The following is a 26,450-nucleotide window of genomic DNA, read 5'->3' as shown; positions in this document are numbered from 1 at the left end:
ACATGGCTGGTTAGAGTGGGAAGGGACTTTAGCGCGTGGACGCTGCAAGAGGCACAGTCTGATGTGGCTGAGAATGTGTTTCAGAGAGCTTGTGTCTGAAAGAGAGAGAACATTTAGGCAAGGTGAGATTGTGACCTCATGTCTTTGACTTGGGTTTTAATACACAAGCGGTAGTGATTCCAGCAGTGCTTTTTACACGGGTGTATGAGACTGGTTCTCATGACTTCATGTTGGACCTCAAAGCTACGTGTTTGGCTGTAGATATTTCAAAAAAAAAATTAAAAAAAAATAACACAACTTCAGAGGAATTACTCAAGTAGGGAGTGTATACTGGGAAATGTTCAAACCAAACAAAAGCACACATTCTAAAAGAGTGAACAACGTCTCAACCTCTGTCAGGGAACTGGATCTATGACGCCCTGTGCATACCACAGCGGCAAAGCGGACTGCGTTGCGGCAGACTTCATTCATTCCAGTGGGGCGAACCTGCGCCACTGCATCAACCCCACCGGACTGTCTCTGCGTTGCGTTGTGTTGTCTGTCCAGCGTGCTTTAGATCTGTTTAGATTTTATCGTGCTGCAATAGAACAGGAAGTTGTCAAACCACCGAAGAAGATAGATGTGTCGCTTTTCGCAATGGTGTTATGGGATAACGACATGACAAATCCGTGGAGCTTCAAAATTCTATCAGTAACTGACAACCTTTCTGTTAAAAGCACTTATATGAACTGTGTTGTAATGGCATGTTGAGCATCCGTTTTGTTTCTTATGAAATGTGACTGGCTGCCTTTGCTCGTTCTCATCCTCATTGTCAAATGTCATAAATACTTCACCTTTAACATAAAAAAAAAAACACCTTCTTTGCTTGTCATACAGCATGTAACTAAGAAATTCGCTGGAGAGAAATTGCAGAATGGCAATGGTTCACATCGCATCCCACTGAAACCAGTGGACTTCCACCAGACCTTAACCACATTGTGCGAACCATCTTCTGAAAGAGGTCCAGTCTGTCAGTCGACTCAACTCCATGAAGGATGCAATGACACGGGAGATGTTGACAGAGAGCCAGGTACAGGATCAACAACACTTCCTTATTTGCCTCACCCCCCTCTCACCCTGTTTTCTCCCCCGTCTCACCCGCCTGTCCCCCCCCCCCTCTAGTCTCAGACAGTCTTTTCGGGGAGCATAGGGTTGAACGGTACAGTTTAAGCAAACCTGTTCCCCTGTCACCCCCTTATCCCCATCCCCTCACAGCAGTTTAAGCAGCAGTTCATAGGTAGCATTGATGATACCCCACGACAGCACGGACCGATGGTAGTTCAGATGCACCCCTCTGTACAGCAACAGAACCCTGCCCTCCCTCTCTTTCAAAATGGTCGCCAGCACCTCCCGCCAGGACAGGAAACGACCCCCGACTTGGGCTTGGGCGCGGGACTTGACCACGTTGAGGGGGTAGAAAATCATCCCCAGCACAGCCCCCAGCAGACCCCCGCACACAAAGTCGCTGAGCAGGTGGGCGGCGGCGGTCTCGGCCCGGGGGAGCTGCTCCTTGAGGGGGCCGCGGAGGGCGAAGAACAGGGCGTTGCTGGGGCCGTTGCGGAGCAGGATGGGCACCAGGCCGCGGTAACACTCGCCCACGCCGTGCTCCTTGAGGAGCGTCCGGAAGGTGTGGGCCGTGTTGTGGAAGCGGTCGTGGTGCCGGGGGTCCTGGAGGAGGGTCTGGACACGCTCGAAGGGCGTGAGGGCGGCCTCGGCAGTGCCTGTTTGCAAAGTTGAGATGACAGTTGACAAGATGTTTCTGTACACTTCAGAATTCATCCTGCTGCTGCTGTCAGCAGTTACATCAACAATTAAGAGAAGTGAGCCAGTTCCAGGAAGCCATACATGTCCAAGCCATAACACCCCCTGGATATTGGGCAGTTCCTCTTTTTCTCCACAGTTTACTCTTGCCATCACTCTGTTACATGTTAGTATTTGTTTAATCTGTCCACGAGTCCTTTTTCCAGAACTGTTTTAGGTACTTTTAGGTACTTTTTAGCATACTGAAACCATACCGTGGCCATCTTGTTTTTGTGGCTAACTAGTGGTTTGCAGTAGTCTCTAACACATTCACGCCTACTTCCTGGAGAGTGATCTGTGGGACAGTTGTTTTTATCGTTTTTCTTAATCACGGTGAGCATTCTTCAGTCATCCACAGTAGAAATCTTCCTTGGCCTACCAGGCTGTCTGCGATTTCTGAGCTCACCAGTGCTTTCTTTCTTTCAAGGTTTTGGCTATGTTTCTGAAATATTGTTTCTGATATTTCAGCCTCATAATGGCTTACCCATACCCCAATCACTTTTGGGTACCCTGACATAGGGGTATAGTATGCAAACAAAAGCTGAGAATCTCTACTTTAACCTAATAGTAATTGTTTGATTTAAAATCAAAACTTTTGGAGTGTAACCAAAAGAAGAAAAAACGCTTCACTGTCCCATTACTTACACAGGGCACTGTATAACATGAGAATGAAAGTTGTTCTTGTCTGTTCCTGTCTGTGTCTTGTCTGTTGCTGTCTGCGTCTTGTCTGTTACTGTCTGTGTCTTGTCTGTTACTGTCTGTGTCTTGTCTGTTCCTGTCTGTGTCTTGTCTGTTCCTGTCTGCGTCTTGTCTGTTGCTGTCTGTGTCTTGTCTGTTCCTGTCTGCATCTTGTCTGTTGCTGTTTGCGTTTTCACTGTTGCTCTCTACGTCTTGTCTGTTGCTCTCTGCGTCTTGTCTGTTGTATCTGGGGCTGAAGCTGAATTTTTGGGGGAAAAATGAATGAATGGAGCACAAATGCTTACCAGTCGTCAGTGTGGCAGCAACGTATGGAACGGTTGCTAGCCAAGCCAGTCGAATAGCAACTCACGCTAGCGGTTGGCTAGCGTCCCTTCTCTACGGAGAAATGCTAACAGTGCCCTCTCTCTCTCCTGTGTCCTCTCTTAGATGTGGCCTATCGCACTGAGCCTACCTGCGAGGACGGCGGCCATACTGCGGGTCAGGAGCTCTGGCGCTTCCGTGTGGCGAGGGAGGAGGCGGGAGAAGTCCTCGTACCTGGGATGAAACAGAGAAAGGATTTGTCAGGGGGGGGGAGGTCATCAATCTCAACATTCTCCAAGGAGTACAGCTATATCTGCACTGGGAGCCACGCCCCAAGCTCCCACGCCCACTTGCAAACAAACACAAGCCCACATTCCATTCGGTGTAATCAGATGTCTGAAACAAATCCTCACTCCACTGATACAATTCCTCATCTCACTGATACAACTCCTCATTCCATTCCATGCATTGTGCAAGTGTCTAGGGGCGAAGGGGCTAGGGGCCGAGGAGCTCTGGACAGTGTCCAATCCCTCTCTGTGTTTGACCGCAGCGCTCGTACAAGCCAAACATGATGGCGGCAGTGGTGGTCTTCTGGAGGAGCGGGGGGAGCAGCCCCCTGTAGAGGGTCCTCAGGCCGTCCCTCTGGAGCTGGCGCACCGCCTCCGACGCACGCACCCCAAACAGCTGCTGACGGAACAACACCTTGAACCACAAATAATGCACAATCAATCAATCAATCAATCATATAAGCGACAAACCCATAGCTATCCTTAGCAGCAGTACAGTACCTTGTGTATGGGGAAAGTGACCACTATGTTAGTGAAGGCAGCGCAGGAGCCACACAGGTAGTGCTTGTTCCTGGGGTCCACGTTAGGAAGGAGAGCACCTCCTCCTCCTCCTCCTCCTCCGCCGGACCCCCTCATTGTCTGCTGGGCCTGCGGGGCCATGGGGGCTGTTATTCCCATCAGCAGGGGGCAGGCCAGAGGGGGGGGGGTCACACTGGTCTGAAAAGTAGCATCACCACCAAGCACAAGGCCACACTCCCCTGCTTCCAACCTGCAAAAGGCAAGGGACAAAACAGACCGTCACTGTCTGGCAGCGTTAAAGACGGAAGGACACTTTATCACCACACATTCGTCATTCTAAACACTTACCCCTAACCTTGCGCCCTTTTTGCCTCTGACTGAAAGAGTAAGGTTGGGTGAACTCCATAAAACCATGGACCTTCAGAGTTAGGCAAACTCAAGTTTCACTCTTCTAGATAACATCCTCCCACATCCTCTTAGTCATGCAATATCATGCTCACATGCATGATAATGTTTAAAACTCTGTATCCTGTATATCTGTGGCTCTGGGCTTGCCTTGTTCTCGAAAGGCAACTGTTTATGTTTGAGACAAGATAAGAGCATGGGGTCACATGTTGCAAGCTGGAGGACATCTGGTGACATTTTATAATGGTATATCAAGTCCTCTTTCCCGTGGTACACAGCAAGCGATGTACCCACCAGGCCTGGAGAGACGATTTTTACATTTTACACTCTTATTGAGTCCCAATGTTAAGGGGAAATATTCAAGCCATTTCTGAGCAGGCACACCGATTGGTTCTCACATACTTTGCATTTGGGTGAGGCCCATGGACTTACGAACGAAAAGACAAACATACATCATGGTTTGTTCAATTAAAAAAGATACACAAGATAGAAAGATGATTCTATTTCTATGGGTGCACCAACCGGCCCAGTCCCTTCATTATCGATGCAGCATGCCAACAACATCAACCAGCCTTACCAGGAGCTGAAGTAAGGGACCTTGAGTCACCTCAGCCAGGCAAAAGTCCTCTATCATCATAGAGAAACTGGATTCAAACACAGGAGCAGTATTAACTTACCATAAACCAGGCGAACATCTCTTTCACTGCCCATGGAGGGTAGGATACAATCAGCCCACTAACCCAATGAGGAAGTAGAGGAGACTGAAGGTACCGGGGGAGAGATAGGCTAGCTAGACCTAGCTACATGTTGTGTCCCTCATTATCAAATACAAACTGTATTGTCTTTTCCTGGTGGGGGATAAATCAAGTAGCCTATTCGTTTATCGGTCTATCGCGATCAGTACAGCCAGATTTCGTCTTTGTTCATTATTATTTTGTGGAGGTAGGCCCAGGCCTAATACGACAGCAAACAGCCATGTTGTTGCAACCTAGTGTCGACCTACTCCTTTTAGTGGCAGCGACCTTGTCAGAAGGTAGCCATTACATACAAATGAACGCAATGAATTTAAGGGTCACAACAGCATCAGTGTGCAGCCCTTTGGCCTATCAGGAGTCATTCGTGGGCAACGTTGCTATTAGGTAGTCAATGTAGGACTTCCAAAAGTAGTGACAGCATGTTTATGGGACCAATTGTGTCCATAGAGATGCAGGAACTGCAGCCTTTAGCGAAGCTTAGCTGATTGGGTCTACACAGGTTAACTCAAGCATGGTGTTAACACAACATTTGATAACATTTCATATCTGCCCAACTCTAGTTGGCAACAGGATGGCACCAACCTTTATGCCACTGCATTACTCCCAGAAATTCGGACAAAAAGGACAGACAGACGTGAACACAGCTGTGCTATGATGCTGACCAGGGTCATTCACCATAGTTGCTGTGCTGAAAATCACATTGGGAGAACCAAATATCTGCATGGTTCAGGTTGGCACATTAATGTAAAGCCCAACAGAGAGGTTGAGATGTAAACAAGCACACAGGAGGCCACGGATGCCTTTCATAGGCGCGGTGCGTCCGTCCGCCAATCTGTCTCTCTTTCACAATCCTCTGTTCTACAGTCAACAGCACATCAGAGGGCACACTAATGCCTATAAGCAATGATAGGAGTGCCAGATCTATCCAATGTTTACGACAAATATGGAAAAACACACATGTATAGACAGGCGAGCAAATACACAGAGATACGGACATGCACAGACACACACCATTATCACAATCTAAGGCCTTTCATTTTGGCAGGTACAGTCATTTGCTTCACTGCCCAAACATGTTCTTATCAATGTTATTCATTTATATACAGTACGTTCCTCAGCAAAGATCGTATGACGTGTGCGTGCGAACATATGTGTGTGTGTGTGTGTGTGTGTGTGTGTGTGTGTGTGTGTGTGTGTAGGGTGGTTGCATAACCCAGAGCTGCGGAAGAAACAGAGGGCTATTGTTTTTGAACCCTCAGAACTTTTCTTATTTGCTTACAGGAGTGGCAGACTATCATCCATGTCCTGTATTCCAACTGATCACATGACCCAATGACATCACAAACGACTGTTAATTCAGTTCCGTACCGAGGCCTAATTCTGAAGTGGAATACTTAGGAAAATTATCCTCATGCAACTCATGAAAGACTTAAAGAGGACAGGGTCCTTGTGATCTCATCAAGAGTCAACACATTCCATGGACACGGTAACAGCCATTTGTAAATGAAACAGACAAAGTCGCTGCAAACAGTATTGCCTCCTCGCACTCTGAGGTCACACGAGTATCGAACCAACACACATGATGTCTCCTGAATACCAGAAGGAAACCAGCTATGCCACCGCAAAGCTGTTAGCATTTGAACTTGAGCAGTGAGTTTACCTTCTCAGCCTGGTTACGTAAACATCACGCTGCGTTCTGCGTGCACAGTGGAAAGGTACTGAGGGAGCCTGCGGCTAGTGACTCCATGCACAAGACATCTAGTTAAACCTGTCCAAACACTGATACAAAAAACCCTTGAAAAAGAGTCCATGGCATTGAACCTACTTTCCAAACACAGGCAGGCCTAAAAGATAACACAGGAGATATGCTGTACCAGATGTACCAGTGCTTCTAATCATCGGATGCATATGTCATTCTGTCAACACAGATACAGATTATTGGTAGTCTATGCAGTCTAAACGCGAGGGGCAGGGTAAAGGCTAGGGGAAGCCTCAACACTAGGGGGATTGAGGACAGAAATGAACTCGGGCCTCTTGGGACTGGTTCCTAGGACTACAAATCTCCCCTGAAAGGTGACAAATGTTTCTGAACTAGAGTGACATATCTCAAGCCAGCTGGGTGCTACTTACCTTCATCAAGTGCATATGCAGTGACTGGTGTACGGCTGCACTAGCGTTGCGTGTCAGAACAGTGCAGAATTTGAAGAGAACAAAAAGAGAGGAATGCCACCGAGGACACCTGAGAGGGAGCATGAGTTGGGAGCCTGGGGCAAGTCTAGTACCCCATGGAACTAAAGGAGCTAGGCTGGGCCAGCTCATACAACAACAGTCACCACACAAGCCACTATTCAATGATAGCTTACCTTACTACACTAGATCCTGTAAACATAACTGCTGACAGCTGTACATTGTCGCAGCTATGAATTTAGCACGTGAATTACATTTAGCATTAGCCGGCTAATATGACAGGTCGTGCTTTCAAACAAGTGGCTGGGGAAACAACAACAGGGTGCGGACACTGGGTGTGTCTGACACGCCGTGGTGTAACACAAAACAACAGGAGAATACAGTTGCTAACACATAGTAATACACGTGTCCAATGGTGATGAATATGAATGCACTTAATACGTTATTTTTTTTACCCGCAAAGGGGATGCTTTTGTCGCGGTTATCTTCTTGACCTGTCTTCCCGTTGTCACTCAGAATCGCTTAGCATTCTGTTCCGCATTCCGGATTCCGCCGCGTCACGACTCCCAGCCAACTCCGCGCCAAGGCTTCGTCTCTGATTGGCTACAGGGCAGCATATCTTAAAGATACATGGGACATTTAATTCCGCAATTTACCAAACTGAAAACAAATAGTTGGATCTTCAGTATTGTTGTGTCTTTCTATCTGCATTCAAGGAGGCAGGTTGATTGCAATCACTTGAGCTTGGTGGGAGCTTGCACTACTTTCTGTCCCCTGCCACAACTTCAGGCTAATTAGACAGCAATCAAGAATCAATGTGCCTCCACTTTGAAAATTAGAGAGCCCCGCCCTCCAATAATCAAAATGATTGGTTGAAGTCATCAATCATTCCTTATAAATAGAGTATGGAACCAAGGGTAGTAATTCCTTCCATATCTTCAAACCAGACAGTTCAAGGTAGTTCTGGAGCGAGTCTTGTGTTGCAATATCTTGCTTTTCAATGTATCTTATTGCTTTATTGTTGAGTTAGACAGTATCTGCATGATCACATGTAACCTGATATTTCTCCTTCTATTCCCTTTTAATATGCAACTCATGCAGCCTTTGTAGGTATCTTTTTTAGTTTAAATTTAACCTTAGGAACCCTTTGTCAACAATGGCAGACAAGCCTGATGTGAGCGAGATCTCCCAGTTTGACAAGACCAAGCTGAAGAAGACTGAGACTCAAGAGAAGAACACTCTACCAACTAAAGAGGGTGAGTTTAGACCTATACCACCAACTGCTTTCAAACGATGTATCCTCATTGAGTTCCACTGTTATGGGTTCTAGAGCCATGTTGCTTGGGCCTGATGCCTTGAACTCCGATGTGGTTGTTAGCCCTGAACATGCCCTAGAGAAAATTGGTATGTTCTAGGCCATGCAGCCGTCTAACATGGTCTCTTCAGTTTTCTGTACACTCCCAGGGGCACCTCAAATGGCACCTCGCATAACGCAAATTGCCATACCCTGATGGCAGGAACACTTTTCTGAGAAGCAATACTAGACAATACGATACAATGCAGGGCACAGGCAACTAAACATCATGAGGCACAGTCAGGAATTTGAGTGACTGCTGTTAATTCTACTGCAAGTCTTGACTTGGCTGCATTTTAGGCTATTGCCAATTCACTACAGTGTTTATAGCTTAATGGGGCTGTTGAAATGTGATATTAATGCAACTTCTCTCTTCCACAGTCATAGACCAGGAGAAGGAGGTGGAGGAGGAGGTGGAAACCTAAAATGGACCCCCCCAAAAAAAGATCTTTCCTCACATGCGCAAGCTACGTTCCAGAGCGGTGTCTAACAGACCTGATGTCCTGTCACGCTCATTAACGGATCCTCTGAGAATGTGGATGATTCACTGATTGAATAAAGCCATGTAGACTTCATCTTTTGCAGTTGGTCAATATCTTATCTTGTCTTCAATTTACCTTTTATAGCAAGACATTTCTGCCTTGGTTAATTTTAAGCACTTCTGTCTGAGGTAGGGCTTCTCCAATTCCAGTCCTTTGAGAGCTACTGGCTTTTCAGATGTCTGTTCCAACACAGCACTAACACCTTTCACATAATCAACTAACTTCAGAATGGGCCATGACTCTGGTGTGTTGGTGCTTGTTTTTGAATGAAAAAAAAAACACAGCTGTAGTTATTTCAACCTTTATTCCAACAGAACAACCCCATGGGGATTTATAGTTGATTACAATGTAGAACCTTGCCAAGAGGCAAGAGGACAGCCTTACAAAAGCTCTTCATACAAACACAACACTAACGAAAGTCATTTAACATGCACAGTACGGTGTAAAACCAGATAAACATGGGGGTGGATAAACAGCAATCGATTATGTAGATTCATTGTATACATTTGGGCTCAAAAAGCAAAAAAATGGAATTTATAGGGGCAATCTGGGATTCAAACAGTCACAAGGTTTTTCTCCCTGCCACTTTATTTGGTAAACAGCTGAGTGAAGGGCTGGAGAAATGTAACCACTCTCAAATACGTAGACTAAGCTATGGATCAAGGACTGACCATCCATGATAAACAAATTATAACTTTCACTATGTTTTGATGCTACACAGTGTTTGTTTACAATTGCATTGGTTACAAACAGTAAAACAAGCTTATATTTTGGGTTCAAATGAGGCATTTATAAGTAACATTCTTCAAGAATAAATGTACAAGTGAAATGTACAGCACCAATCCCAGATTTCCCCATGAAGTAATTAACATTAGTTGATTGTGAAGATGTATTGTATCAATTAAGGCTGGATAAAAAATTTTAAGCATGTTTTTTTAATTAAGCTTATGAGGCATTTATAAGTAACATTATTGAATAATCAATTTAAAAGTCAAATGTACGGTGCCAATCCCAGATTGCCCCGTTAAGTAATTAACATTCATTGATTATGTCGATTTCTTGTATTCATTAAGGCTTCAAAAAACCTTTTTTTGTCTTTTTTCTTTTTTTTTCATATTTTAACTTGAATAATATTTTGACCCACTTCCCCTTAAAAGATGGCGGTCCCATCTGAATGGATATGATGACGTTATTGCTTTCAGTCAGCAACGTTGACAATAGTTTGATGAAACTCATCTTGTCTTTCTGCTATGGCTCTTTCAGAGGGTTTTGCAGACAGAAACGGAAAAACAGAGTGCATATGACTCTCCATCTTGTAAAAGTGGAGAATTGTGTCCATTTTGTATGTTGCATTTCTATCTGCAACTCAACAATGGAACATTGTGCCCCACTGTATAAGCCCCCCCATGATCTGCACATGACAACAGGTGAATCAGTCTTACATTCAATTCGCCTTGGTAACGGACTATGTAACTGGAGATACAATAAAAACCCGTTAAACATTATCACCTCTTTTATTCACATTTCTTTAAAAAAAAACTCTTTGGCTACATATGCTGAGTTTTGATAAAACAGTGTGTGTATATATACACTTTACATATTTAGGATATGGCTGTACAGAACAATAGTATATTACAGGTAAGTCAAATGTCACACATGTATAAAAAAAAATGCATGCGTTGTTTGTAGGTTCTCCTGTCCCACAACAGTTAATTCTGTGCAGTATATTGTAGGAAATGACAATGACTAGCAGTTTATGTCCATCCTCACAATCAACTGATTTGGTGAAAGAACCATAGGAGAGTACTGTATAGGCCAACATTATCACTCAATGAGGTATTCAAAAACATACATACTGTATACCAAATGATTCTGTGAAGCAGTTGACATCTGAAGAGTGAGAATATATGTCTAATAAAGGAAACAAAATCATAGAACCCCCCTCTCTATACCAATCTATCAGGCTCAGTATGAAAACATAAATAACCAAAAGATGCATGAAACAAAGAGCCCCCTTGTATACGAAAGCTTTGCATATATAACCAATAGAAAAACAACTATACTGTACAAAATAATTTACAAACAGTGAAAGGCTTTGTTTGTTTGTTTGCTGGGCCTTTCCAGAATCTGGCGGAGGAGTAGAAAGAGAAGGTGGAGGAGGTGGGGCGTTGTCTGGCTTTCTTTCTCTGTGCAGTTGTAGTAAATTGTTAGATTTATCGTACAAACAAACAGCTTTTAATTCCGCAGCCAAGCTCTCCCCTCAAGGACTGTTGCTGAAATTACCCCAGTGAAAATTGCAACACGGCGGGAGACTTCGGTCTGCCTTGACAGAGAACGGAATTCTGGCTCTCGCTGCTGTTGACAATACAATTAAAAATTACAAAAGAAAAAGAAGAAAATAAACAAACTGAACGTGTCAGTTCAGTTGGAGTGTTATCTTTTTTTTTTTTTTCTTTTTTTTTAATGTCCCTGATGTTTAGTTTTCGCCTGGCTTGTTAACCAAGTCACAAGAACTACTGTTGGCTATAGCTGGGATATGCTTGCATAGTGATTTCACATTTAAAGAGAAGTTACATTGCCCGTGACTAATCGCCCTGCAGTCAGTCATGTAGAGTCAATCCCTGTCGCTTCCAAACCACCTCAGAGAGTGTTGTTTATTCAGGAATTGGACGGTTCTTAGCTTCTACCATTTCTGAGAGAGTTGTCTATCTGGTGAAACAACGCCCTCCCCCCAAAACAAACAGAAAACAGAAACTCTTTGCTCTTTGTTATTGCGGCATTTTACCATATTGCTGGATGATGGTAGTGATGGGTTCTTTTGTGTTTCTGCTCTCTCTTGTTTTCTCTCCTCTCTCTCCAGAGCCTCCCCCGTCACCTGGGACGACAAAATGACTGCCCCCTTCTGCTTTAGCAGCTGGTATCCAGCAGTTGCCTGGAGACGGTTGGGTCCTTGTTCTCCACGTAGGCCTTCTTTTCGTCCCCCATGGCGATGGCCTTGGCGGCAGCCACTTTGGCCTGCTTCCTTTTGATCTGGAAGACGTCCCACCTCTCCGACAGCAGGCCCTTGTTGAAGATGACTGAGGTGATATACGACACGAGGAGGATGGTCACCAGCGAGGTGAGCATGATGGTGGTGCGAAAGGGGAAGTACTGGGTCAGCTTTCCCTCGGCATCCAGCCGGCACCCCGGGAACTCGATGACGGGGGGGAGGTTGATGAGGGGCTCCCCGCTGAGGAGCCTCAGTACCGCGCTCGTGAGGTAGCCCAAAGAGGCCCCGTAACCGTTGGAGACCTGGAAGAAGAGGACACACACCATCTGGGGGAACATGATGGTGTAGGACATGTCCACACCCACGAGCCAGAAGACCAATACGCTGTTGTCCAGGAATGTCAGGGCGGTGCCGGCGAGACCAGTAACCACCACGGTGATACGGATCACCCACTGCATCTCCCTGTCTGACGCCTGTGGGGAGAAGCAGGGAGAAACGACAGGATTGAGATACTTCAACTAGGCACAATCTCCTCATCACGTCTTCACTGAAATAGCCTTTGTGAAGCGTGTAATGTAATCTTATCACAGAAAAAAACTCTGAGCCCTCGTTAGGTCACATGGAAAAATGCCTGGCCCTGTGTGTGGTGAGTACTGTGTCACAAAATGGCTGTGGTAGCTTTACTGTGTAGGTGGGTGGTTCCTCTTTCCAATGTAAAAAGCTGTCCTATAAAGCTTTCCATGATCAGAATTATCATCATAATAACATCATACATCACACAGTGAGGACATCTGGCCTCAACGATGATATCAGCAAGGTCTCGGTGAGTAGAGCTATTTTGCCCACTCAAGTCCTTGAACTCTGAGCAGAAGGACACCATCTTAAACCTTGTTGCTCAGATTATTTTATAACATTACGTTTAGGGTTGGGCAGAAATTAGATATGATTGAACATTGTGATACTTGGAGCATATTCTGATATTTGATATTGTTCTCTGACAGAAAATAGTCTGTTAAAGTGCCTAAAACTCAAAAAACAGATATGTGCATAACTACAAGTGCAGTTTCCTGCTTTTTGCAAGGCAAAGCACATTTAGAGGTGGAAACATGTATCTTTGTTTCACCAGCCTATTTACAACACCAGTCATACAGCAGTTCAGCAACTGTTGCTTATGTTGGGATGTTTCAACCATACATCAGCAATGAATGACATTTCCATATATTGGGATATTTCCTAGAGTAATATTGTGAAGGAGAAAATGTGGATATCGGCCAACCCTAATTATGTTATTTCAAATGCGGTGACCCTGTACGGTACTTTATTTTGAACCCAACTGAACTCCTGCAAAAGCGCTTGAGCAGTTTGTCATCCTTGGCTTGAACGCTGCCCTATATTAGAAGGCACATTCTGTGGGGGCGAGACGGAATGGAAACAATTAAATAAGAAGGGCGTTCAAGAGAAAGGGAGAAAAACAAAATGCAAAGTGAAAACAGGCGACTGTCAAAAGTGAATAGCTCCTTTGTGTTGCTATGCCAGCAGTAGCAGCTTGATTGTATAACAATGTGGCTGGGTTGTAAATATCATGTAACTGCCCACACAAGGCATATATACTGTAGAATGTTGACTAATAAAAGGCTCTTGTTTTTAAGACGCACTGGAGAAACAATTTCAGACCAGCGTCTGTTTCTAAGAACTGAAGGGTTGAAATAGAGATGGTGGTTCGCCTTGTGGTCTAGGTTTTAATGACGTTGTGACATTTTAATGGTCTTTTGCTCTATTTGGTTGTGTTTGTGCTGTGACGTCTCGGTTGTCTTGTGATGTTTTGCGTTATGTTTTTGGTGACATTCTCGTAATGTTTCCTCCGCCTCTCACCTGTTTCCTGATGATGTTCTTGTAAATGTTCGAGGAGAACATGGAGGCGGAGGAGAGGAGGGCGGAGTCCATGGATGACATCACGGCGGCGGCGATAGCCCCGATGCCGATGATGGAGATGTAAGTGGGGCAAAGGTACTGCAGTGCGATTGGGAGGATGGAGCCCGCCTGTCCACGCTCATACGGGGCAGGGGAGCCGTAGCTGGTCAGGTTCCAGTCTGGAACACAACAACATGTTATGGCATTTTGTGTTCCTAGCTAAAACAGACAGCTCCACAGATACAGTGTGTCACAAAGCCCCCTACTGCAGAGCCACTGGGTGTCACAATGCTGTATGTTTGTTCATACGCTATGAAAGTCCATACATCACAAACTGCAGAACATCACAAACATAAGACACTCGTCATTTTTTGAAACAGGCATCATCGTTATGAGTGAATCATCAAAAGTGAATCTGCGCAATTGCCAGCTAATGGTAAATACAGTATGTTCTGATTTCCCCAAAGGTTTACCCAGCTTTCCAGGTACGGTAATTTACTCGAATTTACCGTTTACCACAGTCACAACGCTGAGGCCAGCCTCCAAACACGACGAGTGTCTCCAGTTATTTCTACATTCTGCAGTTTGTGACTTTAATAACATGTACCAATGGCTGTACCTGTGGATGCAGCCACAGCTCCGACCAGCATGGAAGGGATCCCCAGCACTAGGCAGAAGGCAGAAGAGGCGAAGCAGGTGACCTGAGCCTGGGTGTAGGATGAGGCTGACAGGATCCTCTGGTAGAACGCCTGGTAGGCCAGACCTCCAAGGCCCTGAGGTGAAACAAGAGCAGGCAAGATTAGACGAGATGTAACAGGTGCGACCCGTCTGCCTGAGGCCAGATTTGACACCATGTCAAAGCGATCAAAATATACTCATAAAGCAGCATCGTAACCGTGTGTGTGCGTGTGTGTGCCTGCGCGTCTGTATTGTGTGTGTTCACTCACCAACACCAGGAAATCATCGATCCACTTTCCGGCATCGGCTGGCTCCAGCTTTCCGATCCAGGGAGCCTGGAAGGTCTCGTTGAAGGCCGTCAGTGTGATGTCCATGGAGTAAGGGTTAGTCATCATGAATGGAACACAGATCCACTGCAATGGCACAACAGGAACATCAATCAATTACAGAACTAGTCATGCAAATCCAATCAAAAGTAGTCGAGAATAAACTGTACATTTGTTTGTGAAACCCTCAGCTGCCTGTATTGAGTATTTCAGAAAAAGTGAATTGGGAAAAATCATCATGTCAGACGTTTATAGCACAAACATACACATATAAAGTAAAATACAGACCATTTTCTTTGATTTCCATGTGTTGTTGTATTTTCAAAGTAAAGTGGTATGATTGCCATTTCTAAATTCCCTTTAAATAAAGTTTGACTTGATTCACTTACCAGGCTGACAAAGATGAGGATGAGCTGAATGACGTCAGTGTACGCCACAGAGTAGAGTCCGCCCAGCAGGGTGTAAACGATGGCCACCACCGACGAGATACAGATAGAGTAAACATAGGAGAGGTCCAGGATAACACTCATGGTCCCACCTGGAATTACAGACCAGCGGAATACTCAACATCCACGGAATGACAAAGATTGGTATTATGACTCTTTGATCATCTGCTGTGCTGATCAAGAAGCATGCTCACTTGCTCTCTGGAATCTGTTGCCTTTTTCCTCTCTCTCTCTCTTTCTCTCTCTCACTCACTCTCTCTTTCGCTCTCTCACTCTCTCTCTCACTCTCTCTCTCTTTCTTTCTCTCTCTCACTCTCTCTCTCTTTCTTTCTCTCTCTCTCTCTCTCTCTCTCTCTCTCTCTCTAAATATGTAATGACCCTTTGTAAGCTAACATTCCTTGGTAAGAATGACTTCTGTTTGCATCCAAATAATACATACTGTATAATACATTCACTGCAATATCATACAGTATGATAGTCAACTTGGCTTAGTACAATGATGTGCAATGATGGTGTCTTATCATTCTACTACGTAACTGCCACAAATGCACGTTTTTAAGGGAACTTTAACACACATTTCACATTGACCTCCATGGTAGAGCAATTCTTGCAGTGAAGGATGAATTTTAAACTTAAGCATGAACGGTTTTGGTTTCAAACGGTAAAAGCATACGAAGAGAGCCATGGATAAGCAACAGGCCGTGAAATAAAATAAAACATAAAAAAAAAAAAAAAGCTGAACAGAACAGAAGAATACATAACACAAGCAGCCTATTGATTGTGAGTCTCAGAGTGTGTTCCCGTTCTCCGTCAAAGATGCATCATCATCATCATCATCATCATCATTCAATCATCATAATCATGATAATAACAAATAAATATCTAGAAATAAAAAGAATAATAAAAATATATTGATAAAGAAAAAAGAAAAAAACATCTGTGTTACTCAAACAAGCAAGCAGAAGCATCTCTACCTGCACAGTCTTCCTCAATGCCAGGGTCCCCCCTGCCGCGATGCAGCCACACCAAAACAACGCCCTTAAACAGAAAAGTGTCAGATCGGCACCATCGCTGACTTTCAGCCTCCCAGTGACCTTTGACTCTTTTTGACCTTATGAGTTTACCTTGCTATCTCTTTATAACCCCCCTGGGAGACGATAACCCAGATTACCTCATCTACAACCCACCTATCTGACCCACCATTTTCAGTAGCAGCCCGGGTATAAAGTAGGACGTATCTTGAGGGGGGTTGGATGAAGAGGGGCTGGAGGTCAGGATGGATAGAATATGGGAAGCTATGGTGATGAGGATAAAGATGAGAGATGAAATCTAGGTGTAGAGTAGTCGAAATTCAGGATTCATTCCGAAGCAACTTGCTTTAGTAGCTAGGTTTGGGCGGTAGCATTCTTTGGCAGGAGGTGCAGGGTCTCGATGTGGTGTGTTCTATTTTCTAAGTAGAGCTAAACTTGAGGGGTGGAACGCAAAGGAATGAGAGTTAAGGGTCTCTCTGGCTTGTTATGGACAGACACGGGCACACACAGGCCAAGCAAAAGCACTCCCCTGTGCAAACCGCGTGTGCGTGTGTGTACTCATCAGTCACAAAGACACTCCTGAGCGTTATGGGTACCATGTCGGGGCAGGCCACTGACCAGTGAACTGTACCACTTCGGATTCAGTGGTTGAATGAAGTGTTTTTCCAAAACACAAAGTAGTCCGATCGTGTTTAGTTTCCTGCCTTCTACTGAGGACAGTAACTATCCTGTAGCCCTAGTATTTCATACAACTCCATGATGGATTCTGGAAAATGATATGTTTAGTGTTTTTTTCTCTCTCTCTCTCTCTCTCTTACAAAACCCTCTTTGAAGCACAGGGTGGAAAAAACCCTCTTGTGACACAAGAACCTTGTTAAATAATTGATCACCTTTCACAATCAACAGGCTGCTCACTCTTAAACCCCATTTGAAAAAACACTGGAAAAGAAAAACAGTGTTAAAACACACACCTTCACAAGCGCGCGCACGCGCACACACACACACACGCACACACATGCACACACACACGCACAAACAGAGAGTACTAATTCCCTTGATTGAACGTTAAAGTATGTACCAACCATGAATGTAAAAAGGAAAGTAGTCAACTATTTGAGTTTTAAATAAGTATTGTTGACCACCAAATAGGGTTCTGATGTGGAAACTTCCATCATGTTTGTATATTATTTTGTATTCATACAAAGGTGGTGTCCCGAATACTATATAGGGCTACTCTGTACAAATGAAAGGTAGAGTAGGCCCACTTAAATGAAACAAATTATTTATTTTATCAAATTAATAGTATATTTTCACTGTATTGTTGTATTTTCATTGTATTGTTAAGCACCTTGTGTTGCAATTTTGCACGAAAGGCGCTATATAAATAACGTCTGATTTGGTTTGATTTGTTTTGTTCAATAAAGTACAACTTTGTATGGTCTGTATATTGTACTCCATCCACCATTGTTATTCAGGCCTCCAGTTTTGACTCATTAGTCATCGGCCCCCACTGGGTACAGCGCTTCTGCAGCGCTCGGCTCACATTTGTCTGTTTCCTTTTCACTGATATGAGGTTCTTGAGTTTCCCACAGTTCATAAAAAACAAGAACCAAGGAGTGAGTGTGTGAGAGAGTGAGTGTGTGAGAGAGTGAGTGTGTGAAAGAGTGAGTGTGTGAGAGAGTGAGTGTGTGTGAAACGCTGGATGTGTTAATTTACCTAGGCTGACAAGCGTGCGCGCGACCCACAGGACGTCGGCGATGAGCGCAGGAAGGATCAGTGCGCTACTCAGGATGTTGCCGTATTTGAGCTGGAAGGGGTCCATCATTGTCATGTATTTGTTTTCCCTCATCGGCTTGGCAAAGAAAAAACCACCTGGTGGGGAAAGAGGAAGAAGGGGATAATAAAGTTTTCACATTATAAACAAAGAGTGTTTTCCTGAGATAACACACCTCGACACCTTCCGCGTCATTCCACTCGCTCCCCTACAACGACGTGAACAAAAAAACGGAACCAAATCGCTAATCGGTTTACGTTACATTTCCTGATTTCAATCAAAGTTTACGTTCGACAGCCTCCTCAATTACCCCTCGGCCGGTAAACTCTGACACGTTGTTTCTTGTCCTGCGAGGGGGTGCGTTCTGTTCTGCTCCTCTGATAAGTGCACCGCCACCTGTCGCCTGGACGGCCGTCTCAGGTTACCATGGTAAAGTGATTGCTCATCGTCCTTTTTAAGGGGATGGTATGTTTACAGCCGAGCGAGTTTGGGGAGGTTGGGGAGGGTTCTGATTGACAGCTCTCTCACCAACCTGATACCGGGTCAGGCACACGGCACCCAAACCTGATAGCACCTGTGTACCGTAACCGTAACACACACTGTTTGGTGGCCTGCTGCAGTCCACTGTCAACACAAGAGTGTTCTGTAATTGAGACCAAATACTTGGACGTTCAAAGTACTCAGTGTCATACTGTTCATTGTCACACTGACTTTGACCTTAAATGGTGACGCAACAAAGTGTTTTATTTGTGTCGCTGGGTCAGATGAGGAAGCATCGTAGATGGATCAGTGGAGCATAGGGCACAGCTTGTATTTTGGGTCTGGAGTTGTAAATATTTTGGGTTCAACGTCCTAAAGGTCCTACTCACCCAGGAAAAATGTGAGAACGTAGGGGACTGGCATCAAGGCCCAGACCAGGCCTAGTGTTGGGTTATACACGGCCTCTGCGATACCCAGGATAAAACCTCCACCTACCCAGGTAGCTGTTAGGAGAAACACATACAGAGAGAAACACATTACAACACCCATACATACACATCTTAGACATTGAAGTTGTTGTCGTTTTCTAGTCACTTTTCCCTCTCCAATGTATTTTTTTTGTGAGCTCTGAAACTGAAACTTTGGGTAAAATTTGAAGATTTCAATCACAGAACCTTGGTGGAAACGTGTCTTTTTTTGGTGTGCATATATTTCACAACAAGGTGATTGGGTCCTTTAGAGATTCCGTACAACCTGATTGGCCGCTTCCAATCCCTCCCTCCCTCCCTCACCAGTCAGTGTAAAGATCCCAACCAGCAGGTTGATGTTGCGTCCGGCGAGCAGCGTGACCTCCATCCCGCCTCCTGTGCACTTCTTCTCCTCCTTCTTGGAACGCATGGATGCCCAGATCCCCGTTCCCAGGATGAGGACGTAGAACACCGCCATGACCGCCAGACCAGGGACGTTGAGAGCCATCTTCTCCCCGAAGCTTTGGATGTGTTACCTGTCAGATGGAAGATAGAGAGGGAACGCATGTGGTCAATACAGGGTTAACCACCTCAAAGAGTACACTGTACACCAGGGGAGGCTGCTGGAAGTAGAAAACCGGAGGACAGGCTCATCTTAATGCGTGGAATGGAATGAGGAATGGTGTTGAACACGTGTTTGATATTTGCTTGACACCATTCCTTATTTCGTTCCATTCATTACTATGAGCTCATCCCCCGACTCGTACATTCACCAGCCTCCCTTGCTTGTACGGTCAACCAGATATATGTTATGGCTATGAGACTCTAGTGGATGTGTGTGCTAACTGAAGCATGCAGTTAACCGGTGCAATGAAAAATAATGTTGTTTTCTTTGTAACTGCCAAGTACTTAAAAGAGAATTTGGAACTCATCCAATGCTTATACTTATGTGTATACTTGTAAATACAGATGATCCACATACTGTACAAGGGATACACATACAGCAGGACTGACAAAGTGAGATATATAGTACATACATAAACAATGATTAATAAATAGTACTGTTTTTTCCTTTTGCATAATTACAGAATTGCTTTGGGTTTGGAGTGGAACGGGGGTGGGGGTGGGGGGGTTGCACGAAAATTGCCATCTAAGTTGCCGCTTTGAAAAAATAAACAAACATAAATGCTGAATGACATTCACCACGTGCAAGAAACTATCAAGCGCAAAAGAAACAATAAACAACAAACAACTGGGCGAATCGATAACAGGTAGTCAAGTCAATGAACAGATGGCGAGAGGAGGAGGAGGAGGTGGAGAAAGTAGATAATATCCCTTCTTTCAGGAAAGAGGGGAGGAAGAAAGAAAGATAAAAAAGAAAAAAAAAGAAAAGAAAGGAAGGCGCTTTTTTTTCTGATGCCCAAGTCAGGCTCTGCTTGAAGTGGCAGAGGGGGTGGAAAGGGGAGGTGGAGGGGGGCGTGAAGGGGTGGAGAGGTGGAGGAGGGCTCACCAGCCGCTGGGCAGCGTTGACAAAATGGCGGAGGCCCCTCTTCAGTGGGGCGAGGCCCCAAGGTTCGACGGAAACCTCAGGAAGTGAACATAACTTGTAGCCATGTAGGCTATAGTATTAGAGTGTTCAAGTGTGTGTGTGTGTGTGTGTGTGTGTGTGTGTGTGTGTGTGGTGAGCATGGAGGTGTATAAGAGAGAGGACTGAAGGACTTGAGAGAGGAACCTACGTACCACCCGGTGCTGAAAATGAAAGAGCTTTTTTGACTGTAGCTTGGACTACCTATAGAACTGCTGTTCAATATAGATACAGTGTCATAGGCATTTATAAGGGTGTTATAACTAGTGCCAGGAGTTTTTCCTAGTCAAGCGGTCAGGGAAACCTCCTGGCCCAAGTTTTAACCGGTCTTCATAGACTGAACTTTCTACAGTGATCAAGCATCACAATAAAGCTGTCTCTTTCGAATGTGGGTTTTATTACACAAACCTTTGCAATACCACAGGCAGTAATAGTTCATCTGACATACAGTACTGGCAGTGTAGAACTGTCATGGAGGCAACAATGTTTCGTGTCCTGCAAAAGGTTTGAATAGAAGAAAATTAAAAAAAAGAAAGAAATGGAATTCATCATGAAAACAATAGAATTAATAATACTGTGAACTATGAAGCGGGGGGGGGGGGGGGGGGGGTAGGAGGCGGGGGGGGGGGGGGGGGGGCATTTGAGTGTGTGCTCACGTGTGTGTGTGTGCTCACGTTTGTGTGTGTGTGTGTACTGTATGTGTGCGCCTACGGCAAGACTCCCCTACACATACCAGACATTCCCAGCCTAAACAAAGTCATTATCAACAAAAGATAATTACAACATGGTTAAGATCTCGCTGACAATTAAGGACAAAACTGAAGAAAGGCCACAACAAGACAATATCGAGCAACTTCAATGCAAACCAAAAAGAGAGACAATAGCTTCACTTCAGAACTTCCTTACAACCAAAACTTAACACAATGAAGCATAGAAACCGCAGAGAGTTCCTAGTAAACTCCAGGCTGTTTTCTAACAGGGGAAGCACTGTCTAAATACCTCCCTCCTTAGTGGGCCCCCTGGGGGCCTCCATGTAGGGCACAGATGCAGGGGTGGGGGGCGATTAGCCCAGGCCTGGGGGACCTCTCTCTCTATCTCTCTCTCTCTCTCTTTCAAATGGACTGTTTGTTCTAGATAAGGCCTTTCCTGCTGTTTGTTTATCCTGGTGCTTGTCTTCAAGACCTGCGGAGAGTCTCTGATCTACGCACGCGTCAAACATACAGCGGCAGTGTCTTTGTTTACTTTAAGTGAGGTCCGCACATATCTCAGCAACAAAACACACTCCTTTAAGTTATTGTAACACCTTCAGTACACACCGATTCCCAAGTATTTAGCTACTGTGATTGACTTGAAACAAACAACGTTTCACAAACAAACAAACGTTTCATTCACTTCACACATTGGCCTCGCTCTCTTGAATCCAGTTCAACCCTCGCCCATTTACACCAGCTTTTGGATTATTTTTTTTATTTTTTTTCTCTGGTCTTAGTTTTTCTCTCTGTCTTCGCGAATACACGTGAAGCATTCCACATGCCACGCTGAAACGCTCGAGACTGGAGTCCCTCCAGATGGACACTGGAGTACACTGACACAGTTTGTACCGCTGTAGGACGAAAACAATCCCATTCATTATACGGCCAGACCTAAGACTGCGGTCCATTCCTCTCTTCCCGCCCTCCGCCTCTTCCCTCTCTCCTCTCTTCCCTCTCTCTTTCACAACCGTGTCATACATGCTTCTCTATTGGGGTGTTTGCTCAGCAAACATCTCTGCAGGAGAGAGGTGCACCGTTCCCGGCTCTCACGATCTCACTATATTCCAGTGGACCAAATAAGGCTGAGCTAACTGCCAACATTACCCTAGCATCTACTTGTGGGTGACCTATTTCCAGCTGCAGTTATTTAAAAGGCCATTAAACTAAATTACTCTTTTTTATTTTTTCTTTCACAGGCAGACCCCCATGCTTACTCACTCACTCACTCACTGACTCACACACAGACACACATACTACACACACACACACACACACACAGAATGTACAGAATGCACACTAGTTTACCTACAATTCCACTTTCCTCAATATTTTAACTTCTCTTTTACCAACTGACAAACAAACATATAACTGGCTCGAAGTTCTCCATAGTTTCCTAATGCTAAAACAAATGAATACTATTGGCCTCTAGATCTTCAGCCAACCAAACCATTGCTGATAAGTACACACACACACACACAGAGCTCTCTCCCACTTCATTATCTGGGCAGCTGGGAGCCCTGGTACGTGCTGCCCCATTCCTGAGGGGTGGGGAAGAGGTCAAAGCCCACCTCTCCGAAATCTAAATCTGTTCCTCCACCTGGCCTCTCTCCTCCTAAAGAAAAGGGTCCTTATACACACACACGCCTGCACATACCTCTCACACACACACACACACACACACACACACACACACACACACACACACACACACACACACACACACACACACACACACACACACACTTTCCAAGGGTCAGCTCATTTCTGCCCTAACCTTGGGGGCTTTGTCAGCAGGGTTTTAAACGGGCTGGTGATCTCACCCTCCCCCCAGAGAGCTGCTGACTTACAGCGTGTCATATCACGGAACCACTGCTAACTAAATCAAACAATTTGGCCTCCACGCAGAAGCACATGTTACCAACAGGAGTGCAATTTATACCTCTTTAATATTTAATTCAATACATTGAATCAACTGTGTAAACATTCTTCCAGGTAGTGAGTAAGGTGTGGTCTGGCAGTCTTCCAGCGCAGACACATCTTTCTAGGAATGTGACTCGGTACTTTTCCTACAGTGCATGTGTGTGCGTGAGGGGGTGGGGGTGAGGGGAGGACGTGTGTGTGTGTGTGTGTGTGTGTGTTTGCATGGCATGCACAAACATGCACAACCATCCTCATACTCTCATACTGCAGAATCATCTGATATTAGTGCGGAGATCGATACAGCAATATCACACTTTAGTCTTGGACACTTACTCCACTGCCACAGACAAACAAACAGATTGAGCCTTTATTGATATCAACATTCTGATATGCTTTGTGGGTGTTTGAGTAAAAAGCAATCATATAAAGAGCTTGCGGTTAGAATGGGGTGTGTGAAAGATGACGTCAATGTTCTCGACAAGTCCGTGTCGCCTTTCAGAGAGAGAGAGAGAGAGAGAGAGAGAGAGAGCACTGTTTACACAGTCATGGAAAAAAACAAGAGCCATCCTACCTCCACCCCCTCCCCCCCTTCTTCCTCCCCTCTCTCCTGACTGAAAGAGCAAATGGAAATCGAGCAGGTACTGTACTGACTAAGACCTTTATGAATTTGACACTGTTCTTCACCCCTTCAGCTTGCCCAAACGGTGAGCCAATTTCTAATATGTACGGAGTAGCCTGCAGACGGCTCAAACCTCGCATCAAAGCTGCAACCCTATTAGTTCCCAAAACTTTCTCATTCTATCTTACTGGCATACGATTTTAACCAAATTTGCGATATCACTTCATCACATTTTGTCAAAACACAAGCATCACTTTTATCCTCACTTCCCCACATTTAACTCCCTATCATAAAAAAAAAAATACTTGTCATTTGTTAAAAAAAAAAAAAATCAGACCTACGTACTCAAACGCACAAAGCACCATTGAAGCACCCCCATGCATACACACTGAGGATCACTTCCCTCCAAAACATTTCTGCACGTCCCACATCTATGTATAGGGTAGTGGTGCTATCTATCTATACAGCAGAGCTGTAGCCTACATGGTATCACCTTCCAACATCTATACCATCAGGATGCATTTTCTTTACATATAACGCCACAAGGGCTTCTGGTTCACTAATCTCTTGGCTTGCACATGTAGTGCTGGTTTGTGTGTGTGTGTGTGTGTGTGTGTGTGTGTGTGTGTGTGTGTGTGTGTGTGTGTGTGTGTGTGTGTGTGTTGGGGGGGGGGGGGGCTTTCGAGAGGTGGGGGGGGGGGGGGGGGGGGTTGCATAACACTTGGGAGGTGGGTGAGGTTCTAAACACATCTCCACACAGAAGATAGTCTCTCTAGCAACGACTAACACAGGTCTATGATAGTATGACTGAGGTCCTGTTCTGCAATTCTGCAGAATTGAATAAACCATTTTGTATCAGCCTATGTGAGGTCATTGATTAAAATAATAAATTGAATTAAAGCCTTGATCATAGGGTTGAATGGGAACGTTAACAGGCAACACAGGACAGACCATCTGCTTATTAGAAGCAAGGAGAGGGAGAGAGAGAGAGAGAAAGAAATGACAACTTAGATCATGGTCTACTGTGCTTACAAAAAACACATTTGAAGCTGAAAAAATAACCTTGGTTTTATCTCCAGGGATGGAAAATTACAGTTTTCTACAACAGTTTTGTGCATAACAGAGACATTGTTAAAAACAGTAACAAATATTACCAATTTAGTCATATTGGGTACCAAGAACAACGATTGGATATCTGACCTTCTCACATTTAAAATTAAAAAAAATAACCTTGATTTTTTCATTTTTACTCCCAAGGGAAGGAAAAGAACAGTTGTTCTGACAACAGTTTAAATATATCAGGAACATGGTACAAAAACAAAGATCATAAATTGTCATATTAGAGACAACAGACGCTAAATTGGCTCATGGGTTAGCCTAAATCTACTTATGCAATCCTTAAAGGCTATTCTGGGCTAGGCATGCACCCTCACTTAGTGTACCCCAGGCAACTAACTGGCAAAACACTCCATCTCGAACAACACAGATGAAATCATTCCAACAAACACACACACACACACACACACACACACACGCACACACGCGCAGACACGCAGACGCACACATGCAGACGCGCGCACGCACACACGCACACACACGTGCTTCCAAACAACATTTGAAGTTCAAAAACAAACAAAAGAAAAGAAAAAAAAAACCTAACGAATACCCAAAGAAACCCTAAACTCCAGGGGAAACTGATAAACGGTATACATACCTAATGTGACGGGAGGTAAAGCGTGTCCCACCTAGTGCTGATGTAGACTGTGAAGGCTATTCACATGAGGGAGAAGGGGACCGCAGTCACAGTCAATGTAGGGGCTGAGAGCCACAGTAACAAGAGATGCAGGATCAAAAAAATGTGTGGAGGTCTAAGAGTCTAAGACAGAGGAACAGGACGAAAGAACAAAAAACCAGCCTAAACTGATAAGAAACTCTTAAAGTCCGCAGGCAGGCAGGCAATCACAGGTCGAGAGAGAAGGCTGGCAAACTACTGAAGAGAGGTTGTGGTCTCGAGTCTATTCCAGGAAGGGAAGAACACTCTAGAATGACTCTGTGCACTCCTCCGTTATAAACCCTGTGGTGGGGGTGTCAGATGACACAGCATGCAGGAAGCTAGCGGCAGATGATCTGATTGGTGACTGCATTAAAACACAAAAAAGGTATGCCTTTTAGGAGACTCTGTTATACAGTATCTGTCCACCAGTTGCACAATTAGTATTGTCACTGCCAGCAATGAGTCCTTCGGCAACCCGTCCCAGCGTACCATATTACTATTTGCCTGTCAGAAAAACAACATCTCCCCCTCTCTCCCTTCCTCTCTCTCTGTTTTTTTTCTTCCCCTTTTTCAGTGGTGAGTGCCCCTCCTTGCCACACAACAAAGACCAACTTGTTCTGGCCAGAGTATTGAGAGTGTCCCGTTTTTTAAAAAAAATCACCCGAGATAGCAAATATAGAGCGCATGAGGAAGTAAAAGTATTGTCACAATAAAATACAAAAACACAAGCCCACAAAAGCATAGTTTAGGGTTTTAAAGGTTTAAAGGTTTAAAGGGTGAAAATGATATACAGATAGAGAGACCGTGCTGT

The 26,450-nt window shown here is 44.7% G+C and overlaps 3 protein-coding genes across 3 annotated transcripts; 1 reads left to right on the top strand and 2 right to left on the bottom strand.

Moving 5' to 3' along the window:
• Positions 1 to 1,227: 1,227 nt before the first annotated feature.
• On the bottom strand, positions 1,228 to 7,530 carry LOC310820872 (mitochondrial nicotinamide adenine dinucleotide transporter SLC25A51-like). The gene is made up of 5 exons (XM_083692697.1): positions 7,447 to 7,530; positions 3,627 to 3,894; positions 3,398 to 3,540; positions 2,990 to 3,072; positions 1,228 to 1,760 (listed from the first exon to the last, which is right to left on the bottom strand). Exons 2-5 carry the CDS (start codon positions 3,801 to 3,803, stop codon positions 1,249 to 1,251), a joined length of 915 nt encoding a protein of 304 aa, XP_083548823.1. The 5' UTR covers positions 3,804 to 3,894; positions 7,447 to 7,530; the 3' UTR covers positions 1,228 to 1,248.
• A 605-nt stretch (positions 7,531 to 8,135) lies between these two features.
• On the top strand, positions 8,136 to 8,770 carry LOC310820962 (thymosin beta-b; the record flags this gene model as incomplete). Its single annotated transcript, XM_083692806.1, has 2 exons — positions 8,136 to 8,247; positions 8,727 to 8,770. The coding sequence occupies exons 1-2, from the start codon at positions 8,148 to 8,150 to the stop codon at positions 8,768 to 8,770; spliced, it is 144 nt and encodes a 47-aa protein (XP_083548932.1). The 5' UTR covers positions 8,136 to 8,147.
• A 402-nt stretch (positions 8,771 to 9,172) lies between these two features.
• Positions 9,173 to 25,886, bottom strand: LOC310821265 (high affinity choline transporter 1-like). The gene is made up of 9 exons (XM_083693238.1): positions 25,580 to 25,886; positions 19,314 to 19,525; positions 18,912 to 19,025; positions 17,985 to 18,140; positions 15,181 to 15,329; positions 14,735 to 14,878; positions 14,407 to 14,560; positions 13,749 to 13,966; positions 9,173 to 12,349 (listed from the first exon to the last, which is right to left on the bottom strand). The coding sequence occupies exons 2-9, from the start codon at positions 19,495 to 19,497 to the stop codon at positions 11,795 to 11,797; spliced, it is 1,674 nt and encodes a 557-aa protein (XP_083549364.1). The 5' UTR covers positions 19,498 to 19,525; positions 25,580 to 25,886; the 3' UTR covers positions 9,173 to 11,794.
• Between the last annotated feature and the right edge of the window lie 564 nt (positions 25,887 to 26,450).

Source organism: Argentina silus (genome assembly GCF_951799395.1).
Source record: "Argentina silus genome assembly, chromosome: 21".
Taxonomy (NCBI): domain Eukaryota; kingdom Metazoa; phylum Chordata; class Actinopteri; order Argentiniformes; family Argentinidae; genus Argentina; species Argentina silus.
The sequence above is the reverse complement of the archived record's forward strand: the minus strand, read 5'-3'. Positions and strand labels throughout refer to the sequence as shown.

Bases quoted from the DNA above. Each gene is read 5' to 3' on its own strand.
- LOC310820872 (XM_083692697.1), bottom strand. From the start codon at position 3,803: ATGGGAATAACAGCCCCCATGGCCCCGCAGGCCCAGCAGACAATGAGG. The intron at 3,073-3,397 runs GTACGAGCGCTG...GTTTCATCCCAG, and splicing joins GCCGCCATCATGTTTGGCTT to GTACGAGGACTTCTCCCGCC. The intron at 1,761-2,989 runs GTAGGCTCAGTG...CTTTGCAAACAG, and splicing joins TATGGCCGCCGTCCTCGCAG to GCACTGCCGAGGCCGCCCTC.
- LOC310821265 (XM_083693238.1), bottom strand. From the start codon at position 19,497: ATGGCTCTCAACGTCCCTGGTCTGGCGGTCATGGCGGTGTTCTACGTC. The intron at 18,141-18,911 runs GTGAGTAGGACC...TTTCCCCACCAG, and splicing joins CGTTCTCACATTTTTCCTGG to GTGGTTTTTTCTTTGCCAAG. The intron at 12,350-13,748 runs GTGAGAGGCGGA...TTCTCCCCACAG, and splicing joins AGAACATCATCAGGAAACAG to GCGTCAGACAGGGAGATGCA.